General features: G+C 45.3%; 2 protein-coding genes across 2 annotated transcripts in view; one reads left to right on the top strand and one right to left on the bottom strand.

Moving 5' to 3' along the window:
- Positions 1–3,018: 3,018 nt before the first annotated feature.
- On the bottom strand, positions 3,019–8,123 carry RIIAD1 (regulatory subunit of type II PKA R-subunit domain containing 1). Its single transcript, XM_036768172.1, is given in 6 exon segments — positions 3,019–3,128; positions 3,885–3,986; positions 5,140–5,186; positions 7,424–7,500; positions 7,870–8,028; positions 8,031–8,123. Coding segments are annotated over 5 exon segments (444 nt in total). The 3' UTR covers positions 3,019–3,128; positions 3,885–3,918.
- CELF3 (CUGBP Elav-like family member 3) overlaps positions 8,114–21,744 on the top strand; it is a 33,256-nt gene continuing 19,625 nt past the window's right edge. Inside the window, exon 1 of the mRNA XM_036769116.1 lies at positions 8,114–8,154. Within this exon, the coding sequence (XP_036625011.1) occupies positions 8,131–8,154 (24 nt within the window). The 5' untranslated portion in view covers positions 8,114–8,130. The remainder of the gene's footprint in view (positions 8,155–21,744) is intronic.

Below are 21,744 nucleotides of genomic sequence, written 5' to 3' on the forward strand. Positions count from 1 at the left end.
TTACTGAGAATGAGAAGTATTTGAGCCAGATTCCTGAGGTGCTAAACTTTGACCCTAGATAGTAAAAGAGAAAACATGAGACTCCCATGTAGTACAGCTCTTCACAAACAAGTTATTCTTTGCCAGTCTGATGAAAGGAGTAGTTAGCCTGTTAGTTGCATTTTCTGGTGATGGAAATGAAACTGAGGTTTTAAAAAAGCCTACAGTAAACTTAGGGTCGCTCAAAGACACTGACTCTATTACTTGTGTTTATAATTCTTTGTGTGCTGTATCTGTCTGAAGACCCAAGTTTTACTGTAGTGGTTGTGAGACTAAAAAGAACAAAGGATTAGGAGGAGGGGGCTGCCTTTGCTTCCAGACTTAAAATGTGTCAGTGCCAATGGCTGGGAGACTCAGGAATAGGGGCCAAAAGAGTCATTAACTTATTTTTCCTGGGAGTTGAGGGGAGGAGATGGTCCTGCCTGGCTCAGGGCCCATTAGCAAGAGAAAGGATAGCCATTAAGTCAAGGTTGACTGGTGGATTATGCCAAGGTTATTTTTAAAGTGCATTGGGAGGGAGCTGGTTTGGAAAAGGAAGAAATCATTTAATCCTGCTCTTTCATTATCTGATGCAGGAAGGTGAGGTCAGGTAGGATCTTAACTGGGCCTTCCCCATGAGAGGCTCACCTCTAACCCAGAACTTTTTTTCCCTATCTGTTTTCTCTTCTAGGAAGGTTTATTCCCTTAAGCAGGTTGCCCTCACATTCCATATCTACTTAGTTGACAGCTCTTGTTGGGTCTCTTCCTTCTGTCCCTTTCTCTTCCCACAGAGCTCCCACCCTAGTTGATGCTTTCACTTGGACTACTATAGTAGCTTCCTGAATGTCATCCTGCTTCCAGTCTCATCCATCTTCCACACAGCTGCCAAATTCTTAAAGCACAGGTCTGACCATATCACTTCTTAACTGAAGAAGGTCCAGTAGCCTTCAGGAAGACCTGGGTTCAAGTCCTGCCCTTAACATATTGTCTATAATTCAAACCCCATATGGGGTCACAACCCACAGTTTAGGAAGCACCAAAAGGTATCTACTTGTATTGGTAAACTTTCCTCACTTGGGTATTCCCCTCCCCTGGCTTGAGCTGCTCTTCCCAGTCTTACTTCCTGTCATTCCCTAGCTCCTCTCTGCCTCTGGACACTCCTTGCCTCTTCCCCTTGAAGCCCCCAGCCCCTCCAAGGCTCAGATTTCTCTTGTCCCCCAGTTATCAATTCCTGTGGACTTATTTTGTATTAAACTATGGCTATACGTGTTGTTTCCTCCCAACAGAATGTAAACTCCTTTCATTTTTTTTGTATGTATCTGAAATACCTAGCACAGATACTGGCACAGGAGGTGCGAAATAAATGAAAAGTGAAAATTGGGAATTTAATATTGATCCAGTGCAATCTGCTGGCTCTTCTTTAGCACAGCATACTAGCCCTCAGAAGTGCCAGGAACTTAGAAAACTTCAGGCACTGAATGGACGGCATATTCAGTTCTTACTGGGTGTGAGGCAACATGCTAGACACCAGAAATAAAGAGATGTGACAGATACCCTGCTCTCAAAAAGAGTTGGGGCCAAAGACAGAATCTCTTAAGACAGGCGGAGGAGGATGAAGAGCCAGTGAGTAGCTGGCAAGGTGTGGCTTCAGTTAATTCCTCTGTACAATGAAGGCATTGGACTTGACTCCCAAGGTCCTCTCCATCTCTAAATGCGATGCTGTGGCACACTTGGGTTAGTTAGGAACTGAAAAGCTGTCATGTGGAAGGGGAATTACCCTGATTCCAGTGTCGGTTCCAGGGGCAGAACTAGAAAGAAGGAGTTAGAATTTCAGAGAGGCCTGATGTCGGTCAAGGAAAACCTCCTATCAATTAGAACTGTCTGAAAGTGGGGCAGGCCACATTGGCAGCTGGCAAGTGCCAAAGGTCTTTGAGTAAAAGCTGCAGGACCATTTGTCAGGGACAGTCTCCGGGGCTGCCCAACTCCTGTCTGCTTTGAATTTCTGTGATATGAAGAACTTCAGTGTTCTCAAGACCAATAGAAAAGAATCCCTCTCCCAATCCTTCAGTTAACTGTTCTAGAGATGGTGCAGTCCTGCCTGGAGACAGGCACCTGGATCATAAGGTGTCAGTCCAAGGAAGGATGCTGAGTCACCACTCTTAGCTCAGCGCCACCCCCCTTTATCCTGGACCGGGTGACCTTGAAGGGCTTCCTGCAGCCTTTAATCTGGGATCCTGTGGTTTCTAAGGTCCCTTCCAGCTCTAAAATTCTTTGACTGTGGCTACAACTCCTACTCTAGATTCTGTTGCTATGGTGATGCTGATGGAAGATAATCAGGGTACCAGGTTTTATATGTAGCAGAGCCACTAAACAGGATAAATTTGAGAGGCTAGAGCAAGACAAGCAAGACTTCCAAAACTTCTTGGTCAGCAAAGGATCCCAAAAGTTGATCTGCTCTATCCCTTCAGTCTTAGTAGGGTTGAACTTAAGCCATCAACTTTGGTATCTGTCCTGTTCTAAAGATAGTCAGGGACAGAATGCCTGGCCCTCCTCAGCTGCCCACTGTTCTCCATGTTTTAGAACACTCAACACTATGGAAGTGCTTCTTGACATCTAGCCTCACTGCCTTTTGCCCTCCCCACTAGGATATGTCCTCCTATTCTTATCTTTTTGGAGATAAAAAAGCTGATCATCACCCCCCACTATCATGATAAGGTTCAATGTCAGATAATAGTAAAAAAATAAAAAGCAGCCAGTATTGTTGTGGACTTAACTTGTCTTGCCTTTGCTCCATGTCCCAGTAAGAAATTCCTACTCACAAAACCAACATCCAGTGTATTATGGCCAGATGCTGGACTGAATGGGCAGAAGGTACACAGGTTCCAAGAATGAGGGAGTCATTTGAGATTCTTCAGTGAGACAGAATAAACTGCTACCAATCTTGTCAGTAAAAGGAACAGAATAGGGGTTCAGAAGGAAGATGACTGCAATGAAATAAAGTAGATAAAAGAAGTCTGTTTTTAATGCAAGGCTTTGTAACACAAGGGTCCAAGTCCTGGGTAACTTACAAACCCACGATGATGGCAAAAATTTCTTTTCTTCATATGACCCTGGGAAACAGGAAAAGGTTTAGCAACACTATGGAATTTCCCCCAAAAAGGTCAATCTTAAAAGTTATTTCAAAATCCCTTGGATTAAAAAACATGCACCAGCCCTAACAGCAAAACTAAATTGGTACCACTGGTGTGTTTACACCAGAAAATACTCGTTAGCAAAGGAATAGAGAGCTCTTGTCATTCTTTATTCTTTGTACCATGAAGAATCCCATCCCAACAGAAAATGAAAGGGGGGTGAACCGTTAGCCAAATTCACAAGATTCGATGCTCACCAAAGTGGTCTCCTTTTCCCTACACTTAACTCTTCATGCCTTCAGTTGCTTCTATTCCACTAGGTTAAGAAACACTTCTTGCTTCTCCTAACACAGGGGTGGAGAATGAGGCCACATGTGGCCCTCTAGGTCCTCAAGTGCAGCCCTTTGAATCTAAACTTCACAGAAAAAAATCCTCTTAATAAAAGGATTTGTTCTATAAGACTTGGATTCAAACAAAAGGCCGAACCCAAGGACCTAGAGGGCTACATATGTCCTCCAGGCCACAGGTCCCCTACTCCTGTCACATTAAGTGACTCCCCTTGCTCTCTTCTGCTCCACCAACCACCTCAACAAAACTAAGTATCAGATATTTTAAATCTGGGTCTTCTGCCAAGATTCTCTTAGGCCTTGGACACAACAGTGCATATTTTCATAAAAGTAAAGAAGCTTCAGTTGGGTGCAAGTTAACAGCCCAAAAAACTAGATTCTTTCTCACCTGTGCTTTCAGAACATCTCAGTTCTGCTAATTGCTACTGCTTTTGTTTTTCAATTAGCTGGGCCTGTATCTTCCCAGGAAGTCTTGGGTCTGTGAAATACTCTGGGTTAAGAAGCAAAGGGAGGTAGTCATTTGAGTGGGCAAAAAGGATTCAATGCAGACAGTTTACATTACTCTAAGACAGGGAGCCTAATCTCAACCTTGCTTATGACTTAGTCTCCAAAGAGTAAGTTTCCTTTGGTTGAACTTACTTGCTTCTCTGCCTGCTGATGTCCAGAGAACATTCTGAAGATGGACTATCTGGGCTTTTCAGCTCCCTGGCCCATTTCTGACCCATACAAATAACAAGAGTTATTCTTGTCCAAGATCTGCTTGCCAGTTCCTGAATTTTAGAATTCACACCCTCTCTGAAAATATCCTCTCACAGGGGAGAGCCAGGTCTCGGGAAGACAACAAGGCAAGGTTTTCTACAGACAGCAGAGTATCAGGGGATATCTGCTTAGTAGCACAGATCTGCTTAGACAGGACTGAAGATAACTCCTAGTAACTCCTCAGGCTAGAAGGGGGCCCAAGAGATCATCAGTCCACTAATCCACTACCGCCTAACTCAATACTGCTGCACTGGAGAGCTCTGCTTCCCTTAAAGACTTCCAGAGATGGAGATGCTAGTGTCTCCCCTGAAGTGTGCTGTACTTTGTTTAACTAGCATTTAAAGTCTCTATTATGTGCCAGGTACTATACTAGGTTCTAGAGATAGAAAGATAAAAAAGGTCTTTGCCCCACAAAGAGTTTATAGTCTCATGAGAGAAAACAACATGTACACAAAATTAAATGCAAAGTAATTTCTGGGCATAGGGTTATTAGCATCTGTGATATTGGATCAGCTTTCTGCAGGAGGTGGCACCTGAACTAGGCCCTGAAGAAAGCCAGGGATTATAAGAGGTGGAGGTCTATTCCAGGGATAGCGTGCAGGAAGGAGGGTCCCCCTCACCCCCATTCAAAGGCATAGAAACAGGAGACAGAGCATTGAGTGCAAGGAGGCTACGGTGCAGCAATAACAAATTACTCCCCTGGGAGGGTCTGCCTCATTTCTTACCCATCCATAGTCTAAGGAAATGACCATGGTAAAAAAGGGGCCCCAACTTTCCGGGATCCCACCAAGTAGACAACATACTCCAGGGACTTTGCTAGTCATTCTAAATCTGCAGTAGCTTTTTCTCTGATTTGATGAAACACCAAAAAATGATAGTCTCACCTGCAGCAAACTCTTGGATATCCACTGGCCTTTTCAAAAACATTTCTCTGAAGAATACAAAAGGGTAAGGGAAGGGGAAAAAAAAAGACTTAAAAACAAGCAGTTCTTGACTTCATTAGGTATTCTCATGAGAAAGAGAAAGCAGGTTAATCCATGGCATAACTATCGGAAGGCCTTTTTACTTCCAACTTAATTATAATCTGATCACTTCTTGACAGAGGGGGCTCTAGAACCTTTTTTGTGTCCTAGGCACTGGGATCATGTTTTAAAATGCATAAAATAAAATATTTAGGATTGCAAAGGAAACCAATTATATTGAAGTAAAGATATAATTTTTCCCCATTTGAGTTCATGAGCCTCCTGAAATCTACCCACAGACTTCTTGTGACCCCTGAACCCCCAGATTAAGAACTCCTGCTGTCAAATGAAACACATGCAGGTATCCCTCACCTTATGGAACAGGCCAGGTTGGTTTAAAATTAATCCCATTTTCTTAATGATTAATGTTATAAAATTGAAGATGGAAAAAAAAAAGCCTTCCAATAGACTGGGGTGAAGTTCTCCAAAAGGAAAAGGTTACCGTGCTTTCTCACCCTGTTTTACACTGGGAGCTGTAGAATACAGGTGGTGCCGTATCAGCCGGAAGTTATAAAATCCATTTTCCCGTTCCCAGTTTTTGGATTTCCCCACAGGCACCAACCACACACCCTGTCTCAGGCCTTGACTAAATAAAGTAATGCCACTTTCATGTCTGGGGACCCCTTAACTCCACAGCCATATGGATTTTGTCCTCTTTTTGTCTAATAAAAGAGAGAGACAGAAAACTACTATCTAATACATTGTGTACCTCAGACAAAACCTAAGGTTTTAGGCCATGTAAAATAAGTTAGTTCCCCCTTTTATCTTTAAGCTTTAAATTGTCTACTGTATTTATATACATAGGCATGTATTTTACATATATGACAACACATATTCGAGGTCTGTAAAAGGGTAACAGTAAAACAGTAGGATTCAAAAGATCCAAGTAGGAAGGCTCTTCTCCAGTGTAAGCCTATGGAGAGTCTGCTGGAGAGTGTCTCACAGCTTAGGTCACTAAGCTAAATACTACCTAGATAAACCCTGCCAAGTGCTGAAGGACAGGCATTTGGGGTGCAGATTCTGCATAGTCAGTCACTCAGAAGCATCCAGGAAAATGAAAAGCTGACTCTATTTCATTCTGTTGCCCCCCAGCCATAGAGACAGAGTAGACAAACCCTAAATATTCCCTTTCCACTGCTTCCCATCTTACCTGCCCCGAAAGCACAGAGGAAAGAGGATGGGGAAGGTGCCCAAGAGAGAGTTGCTGGGAGGACTTTAAGGGCACAGTCAGGAGTCATCTAGTGACAAACATCCTCCATAGCAACCACCCCCACTACTTGCCCTCAGGGCCCGTGGGGAGGGATACAGGAATCCTCCATCCTTACTGTAACCTCTGATTTACAGACGCAGCCAATTCTCAGTGACCTAACCTCCTGGAAGTTCTTCAAGCCAAGTGGGAAAAGCCCACCTGACATGTAGTTACTATGACTGCCTTTCACACTCCCCAAAATAGTCCAACCCTTTGGCAGAGCTGGATTATTAATGCGGATTTAATTCGTGTCCACTTCTCTGTGTGAATCATAGTAGACTTGGATTGCAGAATTATTCGAAGAAAGACAAGTTACTCCTTTAGATAACTTTGTGATAATGGACACTGGTGGTGGCAGTGAATGCTCTGGCCCACAACTTCAGCCTTTTCTTGGATTTAAAAAAATTCGTTTTACAGAGTAACCTGGATAGATCTGATTCTCTTTCTGTTCACCCCCTACGGGTCCCCAATACTTAAGAAAATGACTAAAAGAAAGGCAAAGGGGCCTGCAAAGAGCCCCTCATTTCCGTTTCAAGCATAAATGGAAAAGAGAGCTCGCCCCCAACTCATTCTCCAATTTGCCTTCGTCAGCTTCCGCACCAAGACGTCTTCTCTGGTTCCATCAGGCCCTCGTTGGCAGTGTCTTAGCATGCTTTTCGTCCCTGGGTGGCCGAGCCTTTCCCTGCTGGGCGACCCTAATGGGGGGGGTCATTTCCGCGCAGTCTGAGGAATGCCACCAGGCAGGGACCCCCGGCCCTTATCACGGTTGGGAAATCGCTATTGTTTCAAGAATGTAGCTTACCTCTGGGGTCCAGGCGCCCGGCTGGGGGCGTGCAGGGGGCCCGCATCCCCGCCCCTCTCCCCCCAGCACCACTAGCCTGCAGCCCAGCCGCCTACCTGAAGAAGCCGCTCAGCAGCAGCTCCACCTCCTTGTGCGAGCGCAGGTACTGCTCGTCCGCGATGCGCGTGCTGATCTGGGCAGGGCGGGAGGCGGGGAGAGAGGGAGGGCGTGGCTGGGGCCCCGCCCAATCCGGGGACCGGGGAGAGGAGGCCCGGCGAGTCCGGACCAAGGGAGGGCGCGGGGAGGGGGAGAGGAGGCCCCGCCCACCCCCACCTCCCAGACCGAGCCCACGCTCCCTGCGCGGCTAGAGAAGGCCTGCCCTGGAGTAGGGGCGCGCAGCGAGGGGGCGAGGAAGGGGCGGGGAAGAGGAGGCCTGGCCCCGACCCCCAGCCCCGTGCGTGGAGGGGGGAGGGGAAGGCCCTCTCTGGACCCCTCCCCACGCGGCGTCCACGTTACCTCCACACACCCCCCACAACCCTCCCCACTCTGGGGCTGCACCCACCTTGAACTTCCGCAGCTGGGTGAGCTGCTCAGGGCTCAGCGACCCGGGGTCGGGTCCCTCTAGCCCGGAGTTCAAGGAAGCCATCTTGTCGCGGTCGCCATGGCGACGCCCGGGCGGCCCCGCCCCCTCGCCGGGGCGCCGGGGTGGGGCTCCAAGGGGCGGAGTAACTCGAGGCGGGGTTCGTGGGTGGCCCTCGGGCTCTCGGGTGTGGAGAAGGGCGGGTGCTCGCAGGCCGCGGGGTCCAGCCCGGTCATCTGACAGATGAGGCCGCGGAGGCCCCGAGAGGTAAGTGGCGTCTTTCGAGTGTTGAGCGAGGGCTCCCCCCAGGCCGGCGCTTCACCGGTAGGATTTGAATCCAGGACCTCTGACTCCGGACCCAGCGCTTTCTCCAGTCCCCTCCAGCCCCTGGCACAGCCTTAGAGCCTCTGCGGGAGGCGCCTTTGGAGTCCCCAGTTATCCGAACATTGCTCGAGCAGATGCGCTACACAGGGGGAAGGGCCCTGACTCCAGAGCGAAGGGCCTGCGTTCGAATCCCGCAGCCGGCGCTGACCTCTTGGGGGCTGGGCTAGAGGGGCTCCTAGGTCCACGTTGACCTCCAACCCCGCCGACCCTGAGTCTGTACCTGCGGGCCAGGGGGGCGGGGGATAGTGGGAATGTTGATCAAGAGCAATCGCCTTTATTTTACATTTGAGGAAACTGAGGCCCCGAGTTTAAAGTGACTTCCGCAAAAAATAAATAAATAAAGAAAACAGGGAAGGTGTTGGAGGCAGGATTCGAACCCGTGACCTCTGACTCCAACTGGAGCCTTATTTTCCCCCTTCCCAGCCCTGCCCAGTTGTCCCTCGGTCTGGAGACGAGGGAGAGAGAGAGAGACACACACACACACACACTCGTGACCCAGTTTTTGGGTGGGGAGGGGGGGGCGTATTTCTCCAGGTGTCTAATTAGAAGGGAAGGTGACACCAGGTGCCCTGGCCCCCCCCGGTCCCTGTTCGCAATCTTTGCTGGCTCCGTCTCCAGCTACAGAAATTCGGGTTGGGTTAGGTGACGTCAGGCTCTGCCACATCTCTGCCTAGGCCCCCTCCTCTCCACCGACATCGTCCCCACCCCCCCAGTGCGCCCCATCGCCTCCTGCCTGGACTTTGCAACAGCCTGGGAGAGAGTGTCTGCGTGCCTCAGGGCTCCCTCCCCTCCGGTCCATCCTCAATTCAGCTCACCAAGTGATTTTCCTACCCAACAAGCTCCAGTGGCTCCCTATGGCCTCCAGCACCACGCATAAAATGCTCGGCTTGGCATTCAAAGCCCCTCCTAACCAAGCCCCCTCCTCCCTCGCCAGGCTTCCCACATCTTGCTCTTTCCCTGGCCTCCGGGCAGTTCCACGGCCACTCTCTCCCGCCGTCCTCCTCTCTGCCCCCGGCTTCCCTAACTTCTTTCCAGTCCCAACTGATACCTCCTCTTCCCCAGGAAGCCTTCCCCAGCCCTGCTTAATTCTGTCGCCTTCCCATCCCTTTCATAGTTCATCTGCACAGATTTGTTTCCTGTCTCCCGGTTAGACTGTGAACTCCTTGAGGGCAGACACTGTTGTATCCCTAGAGCTTTGTACTGTATTGACTGATCCCTCCGCAGCCGGGTCCCAGCCCCTGAGGCAATCCACTTTGGAATTGAGCAGTCTTGAAAGATGAATAAATGAGTACAAACTCACTTAGCTGGACCCCAACCAGATCATGTTTTACATCCCAGGCCATCTGACCATATGCCCATGGCTACACATAAGCTCCCTGACTCTCCGCCCCCTGCCGTGAGCACAGTCATCGGATCAATACCCTCATTGCTTCTGGATCGGGTGTGCCCATCACTTGGCTCAGTTCACCTTCACAGCCATGCCCAGACTAAAGTTCTTCGATCTTGGCAGTGCCCCCATACTGTCTTCCCCTGTTAAAATGGATGATCCTTGAAGGCTGAGATTTAAGCCCTTGTGTGTATATATATTTCCAGCACTCCCTAAGGTGCCTGATACTTTAAAAGTGCATAATACGTGTTTTTTCATTTCTCCATTCAATATATCTTTCTAGCCTTAATCTCATAATGCTCCCCCTCAATCACTCATTCAGTATTTAGTAAGTGTCTACTATGGGTCAGCCACTGGGAATACAACTATAATAAATGAAACAATCCCTATTTAAAAGGTGCTTACACACTTGGGGGAGACAACAAGCACATACATAAATGTAGCTATATAAATTCTGGGGATCTTGATCGTTGTCCTGCTCCCACACACAGGAAAGTCAGGTATGTAAAGGGCCACTAGCTATTTGGGGAGGTCTTTCTAATGCTATTGCCTCAGCCCCCATTCTGAAAGATTTTCCCCCCCCAATAGCAATTACCAGTTATAACAGTGATTCCACCCAGTGATCAGCATCCCACTATCAGTTTAACTGCTTAACAGTCAACTTTTTTGTTGTTGTTCAATCATGTCCTATTCTTCTTGACCCCATTTGGGGTTTTCTTGGCAAATGTGCTGGCGTGGTTTTCCATTTTCTTCCCCAGCTCATGAGAAAAAACAGGGTTAAGTGAGTTGCCCAGGATCCCACAGGTAGTGTCTGAGGTCAGATTGGAATTTGAGTTTTCCTGATTCTAGGCCTGGTTGCTGTGTCCACTGCACCATCTAGCTGCCTGAAGTTAACTTTCACAAAATATTTGCTGAAAAGAAATAGCAAGACCTGAAGTATAAAAAGTCCCCTGAAATTGGGCACATTCTCCCCTATGTCCTCTTGATCCCTAGGGAGAATGAGTTCATACTTAAATCAATTGCTAGGAAGTATTCACTGCACAAGGGTCACACTCCCTGCTGCCAGCCACAGCATCTGGGCTTCTGGACCTATCTGCTGCTCAGCTGGGTCAAGCCTCGCCAGACTCATCTCTGGTGTGAACTCCTTCCTGGACCTCTGGTGATTCATTCTTTCAACTGGGAGTCCTCTCCAATGCTCTTTCCCCTCTGATTACAATAGAACAGAAACAAGGTAAAAATCAAAACACAACACCATCACCATGCTCATGGCCACATGTTGGCCATGTAGGCTATTAGACCCTCCTCTCCCCAGCTGGAACCACCTGTTGTCCTTACCTTGCTCACCATCAGGAAAGAGAGATCACTTTGGCCAGTTACACACTTCCTCTGGCTCAGCAGCTGACTCCTCAGAAGCAGACCCACCCAACCACACAGTAGAGGAGTGTTAGGCAGAGTATCAGGCATAATGTGCATGCTCCCAAGGACCCGGCTTCCATTGAACAGTCCCCTGTCACCCAAGAACATACAGAAGGAATATAAAGAAAGTAGGTGCAAAGTCGTCCGGTATGAGAGGGAGGACACTAGCTACTCAGGGGATCAAGAAAGTCTTCCTGTAGAAGGTGTGGCTTGAGTTGAGTCTTGAAGGAAGAAAAGAATTCTGTGAGGCAGAGGTGAAGAACTACATTCTAGTCACAGGGTACAGTCCCTGCAACAGCATGGAGCTGGTATGTCATGTGGGAGGGAGGGCCAGAGAGAGGTCCGGCTTGGCAGGGTTGCGTGATGAGGTTGGACAGATGGGTTTATGGCCAGACCATAAAGGACTTTAAAAGCTAAGTGGAAGCACTTATATTGGGTCCTGGAGGCAACAGAGATACACAGAAGGTGATGGTTTTTAGGGGGTAGGGGCGGAGATCTTTGTGACATGGTCAGATTTGCTTTTAAGAAAAATCACTTCGGCAGCCAATTCATATGGATGGAGTAGTGAGAGAATTAAAGCAGGAAAACCATTCAAAAGGCTGTTGGAATCATCCAACCTAGAATTAAGGGGAGCCTGAACCAAGGGGCTAGCTGTGTGAGTAGGGAGAAGGGGTCCGAGGCCAGAGACGTCATGGAGACTGAAACAAGACTTGGCGATTGACCAGATGTGTTTCATTTTGCTGCAACATTGAATTGGCCTTTGACAGAGGGCCCAGCCATGGACCCCAAGGCCTCTCTTGAAAGGCGGAGCTTAGCACAGTCCTGGTTTCCCACCAGCTGTACTGTTTCTGGGCCTCTCTGGTACTCCCCAGCTTCCTTGGTGTATTTCCTTCCCTCCTTAGATTGTGAGCTCCTTGAGGGCAGTAACTGCCCTTGTTTTTATTTGCATCCTCAGTGCCTAGCACACAGTAGGTGCCTAATAAATGTTTACTGACTGACTGATATGTAGGGTGAGGAAGAGTGAAGAGTTAAGGATAATTATAACCCTGTTAGCAGGACTAGGGAAATGGTGGTTCTTTTTGACAGAAATAAGTGCAGTTTGAAGGAGGAGTAGGTTTGGGGGTAAAGATAATGAGTTCTGTTTGGAAAGTTTGTCTCCTTCTGACCAATGAATTCCTTTTCTGGGGCTTGCCTAGAACTAGTGGCCCCTAGAATCTTCCTGAGTTCTGAATTAGTCAGCTACTTGATACGAAACCCCCAGGACATGAATAAGTTTCTTCAGCCAGTCCAGAAACATCTCCTATAGATCATCAATTCATTTTATCCAATTGCTTTCAAGGACTTCTCCTACTTCTCCCAAATTAGTTTATATAAGCAAAATTAACTTCAACATATAAAATATCAGAACAGTTGTTCCAGTTTTGCCAAGTCCTAATCAGGATTCTCTTCTCATTTGTCTTCTTACATGGTCATACTTTGCACACCAACATTCTCATTCTTTTTTTTTTTCATTTTGCATTGTTTCATAAAGGATTTTCCATACTTACCTGTATTCTCCTTCCTTGTCATTCCTAATTTTATTATAGTATTCCATTACATAAATATCCCACAACTTATTTAACCATTCCCCTACTGTTGGACACTTAGCTTGTTTCCAGTTTTTTGTAATTACATATAAAATCTTTGAACATATAGTTCTTTTATGTTTCACAGTATATTATCAGCAATGAAATGATTGAGTTAAAGGGTATGATGGTGGGAGTGGGGGCGGGGGGCAATTTTTACTCTGTATTGCTCAATTATTCTCCAGAAAGATTCTACAAGTTTGCAATTCCACTAATAATCCCTCCATGCTGCCACAAGCATGGAGTTTTATCACTTTTACACAGACACGCTTATAAAAATTTTTTTGACAACTTTATGGATATGAAGCAGTGGTGGCTATTGTTCAGTCGTGTACCTAATTTGGGGTTTTCTTGGCAAAGATACCAATGTGTTTTGCCATTTCCTTCTCCAGCTCATTTGACAGATGAGAAAACTGAGGCAAACAGGGTTAAGTGACTTGCTCAGGATCACACAGCTAATAAGACTGAGGCAGATTTGAACTTGGGAATGAGACTCCCTGATTCCAGAAGCTGAGGTGAGGTAGTACCCCATGGTTATTTTAATTTAGCTATATTAGTATTAAATATTTTTCAAATAATTATTATTAATAATTTGATTTTCCTCTTTTAAACATTGTCTATATTGTTTGACCATTTAAGTGACTATATCTTCCTTATTGAATCTCACTTTGCTTCAAGCATAATGCCTAGTATATAGTGGGTATTCAATGAATGTTTGTTAAATTAAATTGAGATAGCCCATTCTAATCAAGCATAGGTGATTTTTTTTAAGATAAAAAGAGGAGAAAGTATCCTTGCTAAGTGGAAGTTTATTTCTTTCTGGATAAAGACTATCTAGAGGTGTGGAATAACATTCTATATTAGGAAGGTATAACCATGACAAAATGCAGAAACTAGAAGAGAACACTTGAGAGTAAAGATAAATTGAAGGAAAAAAAGATGTATGTCATTGAAGTATACTGGTACCACCTAGACAGAGAAAATAGATGGGGAATTAGGGAAATGAATTAGAAGCCTAGCGCAAAGGTGTGACGTAGTAGTGATGGGGGACTTCAATTTTCCCGACATCTTTAATTGTCTAGCAATAATGCTCCCCTTTCTCTCTCCCTCTGACTCTCCCTCTCCGCTCTCCTCTCCAAACTCCAAATAACGTAAAACTTGTCTTAATGAAAATTTCAACCTTAAAAACACTGTGGAAAAAACAAAGAGAAATTCTACTCTAGATCTGCTTCTCTAACAAGGAGGGATTGTTTATTAGGATGAAAATGATAGGCATACTGAGAAATGATCATTCCCTCCTCAAATTTGTGGTAGAGGAGAAGAAAGCTGGGCATAGTCGGACATGTCACTTGTAGTCTAGGGAAGTAGATCTCAAAGAATTCAGGAGAAGTAGAGATAAGATCGCATGTCCTAAAATTTTACAAGAGAAGTCATCCTAAGAGAGATGGGAAATTCTCAAGAATGAAACTGTGAAGACACAAAGGGAAAATTACAGTAAAGAAGAAAAATGGGGCAGCTAGGTAGCACAGTGAGTAGAGCACCGGCCCTGGAGTCAGGAGGACCTGAGTTCAAATTCGGCCTCAGACACTTGACACACTAGCTGTGTGACCTTGGGCAAGTCACTTAACCTCAACTGCCCTGCCTTCTCCTCTCCAAAAGAAGAAGAAGAAGAAAAACAGGAGTTGTCTAAAGAGATTGATGTAGATGCACAGAGAACTCACCATCCAACTAGAAATTTTTAAAAGGGTGTGTGTAGGCAGCTAGATGGCACAACGGGTAGAGCACTGGCCCTGGAGCCCACAGGAGCTGAGTTCAAATCTGTCCTCAGACATTTACTAGCTGTGTGACCCTGGGCAAGTCCCTTAATCCTCGATTGCCTCCAAAAAAATTTGCATGTGTGTCTAAAAAGAATATATGTAATATACACACATATATCCACACACATATATGATCTTTATATATACATCTATATATTTATATACATAAAATAGAAGTAAAGGACGGTAATAAAACATGAATATAAGAACATGGCATAGAAAAATAGTATGAGGATTTCACAAGTTCAGAATGAGCTGATGCCAGTGAAGGAAGCAAAGGACAAAAACAATAACCCTTTCTAACCATTTTCGGGAAAGTAAGAGGATAGAGAAGAGATTGTTTCTCAGAGTGGACCCTTCTTCCACACATCCATATTTCCGTCGAGGGCACCGCCACACTTCTAATAACCCAGTCCGCAACCTTGGCATTCTCCTCGGTTCCTCTTGCTGACTTCCCGTATCCGGTCAGGTACCAAATGTTGTGTCTGCCCCTGTAGCCTCTCTGCCGTTTGACCCCTTCTCATCACTCCCACTTTAGCTCAAGCTCTCGTCGCCTTTCACCCACCAAGGCACTAGTCTGCTGTTGGTCTCCGTAATTGGTCTCCCTGTCTCAAGTCTCTTCCCATTTCAATCCATCTTCTACAAAGCCTCCCAGGTAATTTTTTTTCCTAAGTGTGTATCCAGCCATGTTATCTACTCAGTAAACTACAGTGGTTCCCTTTGCCTCTAAGATGAAGTATGAGCTCCGGTGGGCAGCTAAAGCCCTTTGAGGCTCATTAGGCACTGTTTCCCTTCCTGTACTTTGAGGCCTCCTTGCTGTTCTTCACACAGCACTCTCCCTCCGCCATCCTGTGCCCTTACTCTGGCTGTCCCCGATGCCCTCCCATCTCACTTCTGACTCTGTCTGTTTTTAACTTCCAGACGCAGCTCAAGCGCTGCTTTCTACATGAAGCCTTTCTCGATCCTCCAGCTGCTAGAACCCTCCCTTCCAACCCTCCCTTGTTTTGTCGCTGTTGTTCAGTCATTTCGGTTGTATCCTATTCTTCATGACCCCGTTTGATAAGGTTTTCTTGGCAAAGATAGTAGAGTGGTTTGCCATTTCCTTCTCTAGCTCATTTTGCAGATGAGGAAACTGAGGTTAAATAGGGTGAAGTGACTTGCCCAGGGTCACGCAGCTAGTAAGTATCTGAGGCCAGATTTGAACTCAAAGAGAGTGCCCCTGATTACAGGCCAGGTCCTCCATCCACTGCACACCTAGCTGTCCTCTTCCAAAACTACCTTGTATTTTTTTGTGTCTTCTATACATTCTTCTACGTGTACATGTCGCTTCTGATGGAATGTAGGCTCCCTAAGTAAAGGAACTGTTTCATTTTTTTTCTTTTTATAAGTGTGAGGGAAGATTGAGTCAATCAAATCACCTCATTCTTCTTAGAGTATCATAATACTATGCCCTGATACCTTATGAGAACACTTACCTATTACATCAGTCAACCATTGGCTTAAAATAACTTCCAAAAAGTCCCTGATTAATTTACGAGTCCTTAAAAGCTGTTGGATGAGCTGGGTGAAGAGTGCTTAAAATGCCAAACTAGAGGGTTTATATGTGATCCCAAAAGCAACAAAGAGACACTGCAGTTTATTGCTTGGAGTCGGGCGGGGGGGGGGGGTTGACATTATCAGACCCGTGCTTTAGGAAACACTCTGCCAGCCTGTGGAGAATGAACAGGAGTGAGGAGACCAATAAAGAAGCTATTGTAATTGTCCAGGAAAGAGGGGAAAAGGGTGTAAATGAAGGTGGTAGCCATGTGAGTAGAGAGAAGGGGGTGGTTGCAAAGAGATGTGGAAGGAGAAATGTCCAGGTTTGTCAGCTGAGTGAATATGTGGTGTGAGAGGGAGTGAGGAATTGAAGATAATAAGTACTATGGGTGACTGGAAAGATGGTATCACCCTTAATAGGAACAAGGAAGTTTGGTGGAGATGGGGAGAAAGAGAATCAGTTCTGTTTGAAACATGTTGACTTTGAGGTGCCAATGACACAGCTTGAAAAGTCCACTGGGCAGTTGGAACTGCATAATTAGAGTAAAGCAGAGTCTAGAATGGATATCTAGATCTACAAGTCATGCACAGAGATGACCATTGAAGCCATGGGAGCTTATAAGATCATCAAATGAGAGTGTAGAGAGAAAGTGACCCAGGGACAGAGCCTTGGGGGTACCCATGGTTAGGAGAGAGGAGATGATGATGAAACCAGTAAAACAGACCCAGACCAGAAGGTGAAAAACCAGCTGTGAGCAGTATCAGGAAATGGAAGTATCAAGCATAGAGACAGTCACAGGGTGTAGCAGGATCTAGTGAGTATTCTTTGAGAAGACTTGGGCATCAGTGGAGAAAGCAGTGGACTGGGAGAGATTGAAGATTAGAGGAAAAAAGGGAGATAATTATAGGGGTGATCTGCTTGAAAAGAGGATGAGATCGGATCAAAGGTACATGTAGAGGGTATGGGAAGTGTCATCTTTTCATCAGAGACTAAGATAAAGGAGAAAATGGAGGATGGTGTGGAGATGAAGAAAGGAGGAGAAGGAGCCCAGAGCAAATTGTTTCTATTTTCTCAGCAAAACATGAGGTGAGGTTTCCTTTAGCTTAGAGGGTAGGGGAGTCTTGAATAGGAAACTTAGAGAAGAGAAGGTTTGGAACAGCCTCTGGACTAGAGAATCACTTAGGAATAAAAGGATAGTGAGGTCAGGGATGAGATTAGCTAACATAAATTCAGAATGGATGACCCAGTCAGATTGGTTGCCTGACTTTCTCCAGTTCTGTTCAACGGCACATGAGTAGGAGCAGAGGACACATGGTTAGGATAATCCAGGATTTTTGTGGTTGTTGCTGTTCAGTTGTGTCCAACCCTTCAAGATCCCATGGACCATAGGACGCTGAGCTCTTCTATCCTCCCCTATCTCTCAAAGTCTGTCCGAGTTCATGTTTGTTGTTTCTGTGACACTATCTATCATCTCATCCTCTTCTGTCCTCTTTGCCTTCAGTCTTTCCCAACATCAGGGTCTTTTCCAATGAGTCCCATCTTCTTATTATATGGCCAAAATATTTAAGCTTTAGCTTCAGTGTTTAACCTTCCAGTAAATAGCCTGAGTTCATTTCTTTAAGTACCGACTAACTTGATCTCCTTGCTGTCCAAAGAAGCCTGAAAAGTCTTTTCCAGCACCACAATTTGAAAACTTTGATTCTGTGGCACTCAGCTTTCCTTATAATCCAACTCTCATACATTGCTACTGGAAAATCATAGTTTTGACTGTATAGATCTTTGTCAGCAAGGTGATGTCCCTGCTTTTTAGTATGCTGTCTAGATTTGCCATAGCATTCCTTCCAAGGAGCAAATGTCTCTTAATTTTGTGGCTGCAGTTGCCATCTGCAGTGATCTTTGAGCCCAAAAATATAAAATCTGACACTGCTTCCATTTCTTCTCCCTCTGTTTGCCAGGAAGTGATGGGACCAGTTGCCAAGATCTTAGTTTTTTTTAATGTTAAGCTTCAAACCAGCTTTTGCACACCCCCTTTTCACTCTCATCAAGAGGCTTCTTAATTCCTCTTTACTTCCTGCCATCAGAATGGTATCATCTGCATATCTGAGAATATTGATATTTTTCCTGGCAACCTTAATTCCAGCTTTTGATTCATCCAGGCTGGCATTTTGCACTATATACTCTGCATATAAATTAAATAAATAAGGTGACAATATACAGCATTGTTGTACTCCTTTTCCAATTTTAAACCAATCAGTTGTCCAATGCTTGGTTCTAACTATGGCTTCTTGACTCACATACAGGTTCTTCAGGAGACAAGTAAGATGGTTTGGTACTCCCATCTCTTTGAGGACTTGCCACATTTTGTTGTAATCCACACAGTTAGTGGCTTTAGTGTAGCCAATGAAGCAGATATAGATGTTTCTCTGGAACTCCCTTGCTTTCTCCATAATTGTTGGCAATTTGGTCTCTAGTTCCTCTGCTTCTTCAAAAACCAGCCTGCTCTTCTGGTAATTCTCAGTTTGCATATTGCTGAAGCCTAGCATGCAGAATCTTAAGCATAATTTTGCTGGCAAATGAAATGAATGCAATTGCTTGGTAATTTGAATATGCCTTTGAATTTCCATTCTTTAGAATTGGGACGTAAACTGATCTTTTCCAATCCAGTGGCCACTGTTGAGTTTTCCAAATTTGCTGGCATATTGAGTACAGCACTAACAGCATCATCTTTTAGGATTTTAAATAGCTCTGCTAGAATTCCATCAACTCCACTAGCCTTATTGTTAGCAAAGCTTCCTAAGGACCACAAGATGTCTGGTTCTAGATCAGTAACCACACCCATTGTGGACGTTGCTGATGTTAAGATCATTCTTGTATAGTTCTTCCATGTATTCTGCCACCTCTTCTTAATCTCTGACAAAAGGTGATGCACTGGAGAGGGAAATGGCAAACCACTCCAGTATCTTTGCCAAGAAAACCCCACGGACAGTACTAAAATGATAAAAGAAATGACATTGGAAGATGAGCCCCTTGGATCTGAAGGTGTCTAGTACACTACTGAGGAAAGGTAGAGGACAATTACAAGTAGCTCCAGTACTAAAGAAGTGGCTGGGCCAAAGCCAAAAGGAAGCTCATCTGTGAGTGTGTCTGGTGATGAAAGGAAAGTCAGATCAGTATTGCATAGGAATCTAGAATATAAGATCTGTGAACCGAGATAAGCTGGATGTGGTCAAAGAAGAGATGGAAAGATTAAACATTGACATCTTGGGTGTCAGTGAACTTAAATGGATGAATTTAATTCAGGTAATCACTACCTGTCAAGTGGTATGTGGGCAAGAATCTCTTAGAAGGAATAGAGTACTCTCACAATCAATAAAAGTGAGAAAATCAGTACTGGGGGGTATCATCTCCAAAATGACAGGATGACATCTGTTCTTATCCAGGGTTGGGAGTTTGGCAAAATGTAAGAGAATAGTTGTAAAAGAGAATTGAACTCATTAACTCTAGGTTAGAGAGGAAGGAAGAAGGTGAAGTTAGAGGTTGGGTGGTAGCCCAGGAGAGTCTTAAGGAATGAAGGGACTGGAGAATTGTTTAGAAGGTTTAAGGTATAAAAAGAGATAGAATTATAGGAAGTTAGGACCTGATAAAGGAATTATAGAGTTTTTTGGTCATGGAAGTGGACAACAAAACAGATCCCTACATGTGGCTGAAGTTGTGGAGGAGCAGGTCATGGGTGTTAAGGAATTGGTGGAATTTGGAGGTTAGGATATTTGAGGGGACACATCAGTATTCGTAAGTCCCCAGTATGAGGGCAAAAGTTGGTATGGAGAAGGAGGAGGTGAAGCAAGAGTCTAAATTGCCTGAGAAAAGAGAGCTAATGACCTGGAGACCGGTAAACAGTTAACACTAGGATCTGACAAAAAGCCAGCTGGGATAGCTAACATATTAGATGACAGTGGGATCCACAAAGATGTTCACTGACTTGAGCATTGGCATGAGTTTAATAAGGTAAGATTTACCAGGGGATAAATTTAAAACCTTTGGGGTTCAAAAAATCAACTTCACCATTCTAGGTTGAAGGAGGCATCATTAGTCAACAGTTTGCTTAGAAACAATATGGAGGTTTATTTAATGTACTGAAAGCCCAAACATAATCCACTGTGGCCACCAAAAAATAGATAATATGATTTTGGGGTGCATTAAGAGAGGCATAAGGAGCTGATGGTTCTGCTGTCCTCTACCTTAGTCAAACCATATCTAGACAATTGTGTTCCATTCAGGAACCATGGGAGGATATTGAAAAGCTGGAAAGTGTCCAGAGGAGGGAAGCCAGGATGGTGCACGTCCTTGAGTGTTTCTCACATGAAGATCATTTGAAAGAACTGGTCAGGTTTCGCCTGGAGAAGAGAAGACTCCAGGGGAACATGGTCCCTGGGTGTGAAAGGTTGCCCTGTGGAAGAGGCATTGCACTTGTTCTGTCTGGCCCCAGAAGGCAGGGCCAGGACAAATAAGAGTTAAGGGGGAAAGTGGAAAATGTAGGCTTGGTGCCAGGAACAACTTCCCTCCCAGCTGTACAAAAGTTGAATAGACTTCTTCAGTGACTCTCCAGCAGAGGCTGAACAACCACTTGTTGGGCATCTTGGGCTTCCTCCCTAGGTAGGGAATAGACTGATTGGCTGCTGAGGCCCCTTCCAATTCAAAAATTTGATGAGTCTGTGATCCTCCGCTTTCTAACAGCCATCTAGGTTCCTTAGAGGGCCATGAACAGATATCACTGGGGCCATGAACTTGTATGGGAAAGCTTACATCTTTATTCTGCCTGAATTCTAGCTGAAGTTTAGCATTTCCTTCAGTTATTAATTTTTTGAAAATTATTCTCAGGTGTCCAAAGTCTCTGCCAGCCTGCCAAAGATGGCCATGAAGCAAAAAAAGTTAAAAACTCCTGCTCTAGGGAGTAACTCCTGCTCTAAGGAAGTAACACCTGTTTAAAGTCCCACCCTCCGAGGCCTAAAGCATATGTTAGATATCTCTTCCAGAAGCCTTCCCTGATTTCCTAAGCACACCCGCACCAGCACCACCACCCCCTGGTGCAAGTTGTCTTTCCTTCCTCAGATTTCTCATAATGCTTTGTTTGGCTTTCCCTGTATGAGGCTTGAAAGGCCCACGTGAAAATCTGAAGGTGAAAGATCTGTCTAGAACTCTCCCCTGGTCTTCTTTGCAAAGAAACCTTTCACAGAACGCCTTGGAAATGACACAGGTGTTTTAGTCAGCTCACAAGAGGCAAAAGAAGGGTCAGGGATTTCCCCAAAGTTATCCTGTAATAAGGACAATCCTGAACTGGATCCAAGCTATGTTGGCTCCAAGCTTTTCTCTCCTCAAACCTTTCCCACACACTGGAACATCCAGTGACCTCTTTTGTGGACCTCAAAACTGGAGACTAGGGGCATTTGCTGTCCAGAACTGCCTTCCCTATCCTGGTGAAAGAGGGCAGGGCTCATCATTATCCATTTTTTTGGTAAAATATTTAATATTTCATTTAAGATGATTAGCACGAAGCCTGAGAGGGTATCAGAGGCAGATTTGTTGATGAGACCTGGAATAACGAGATCAGCAGAGCGTGGGGTCCTCCTTGGTCCTGTCCTGGGGGGTGTGACCTGCTTGCTGTCAGGTCAGACAGGGTGGGGGTGGGATAGA

Source organism: Trichosurus vulpecula, chromosome 7 (genome assembly GCF_011100635.1).
Source record: "Trichosurus vulpecula isolate mTriVul1 chromosome 7, mTriVul1.pri, whole genome shotgun sequence".
Lineage (NCBI taxonomy): Eukaryota > Metazoa > Chordata > Mammalia > Diprotodontia > Phalangeridae > Trichosurus > Trichosurus vulpecula.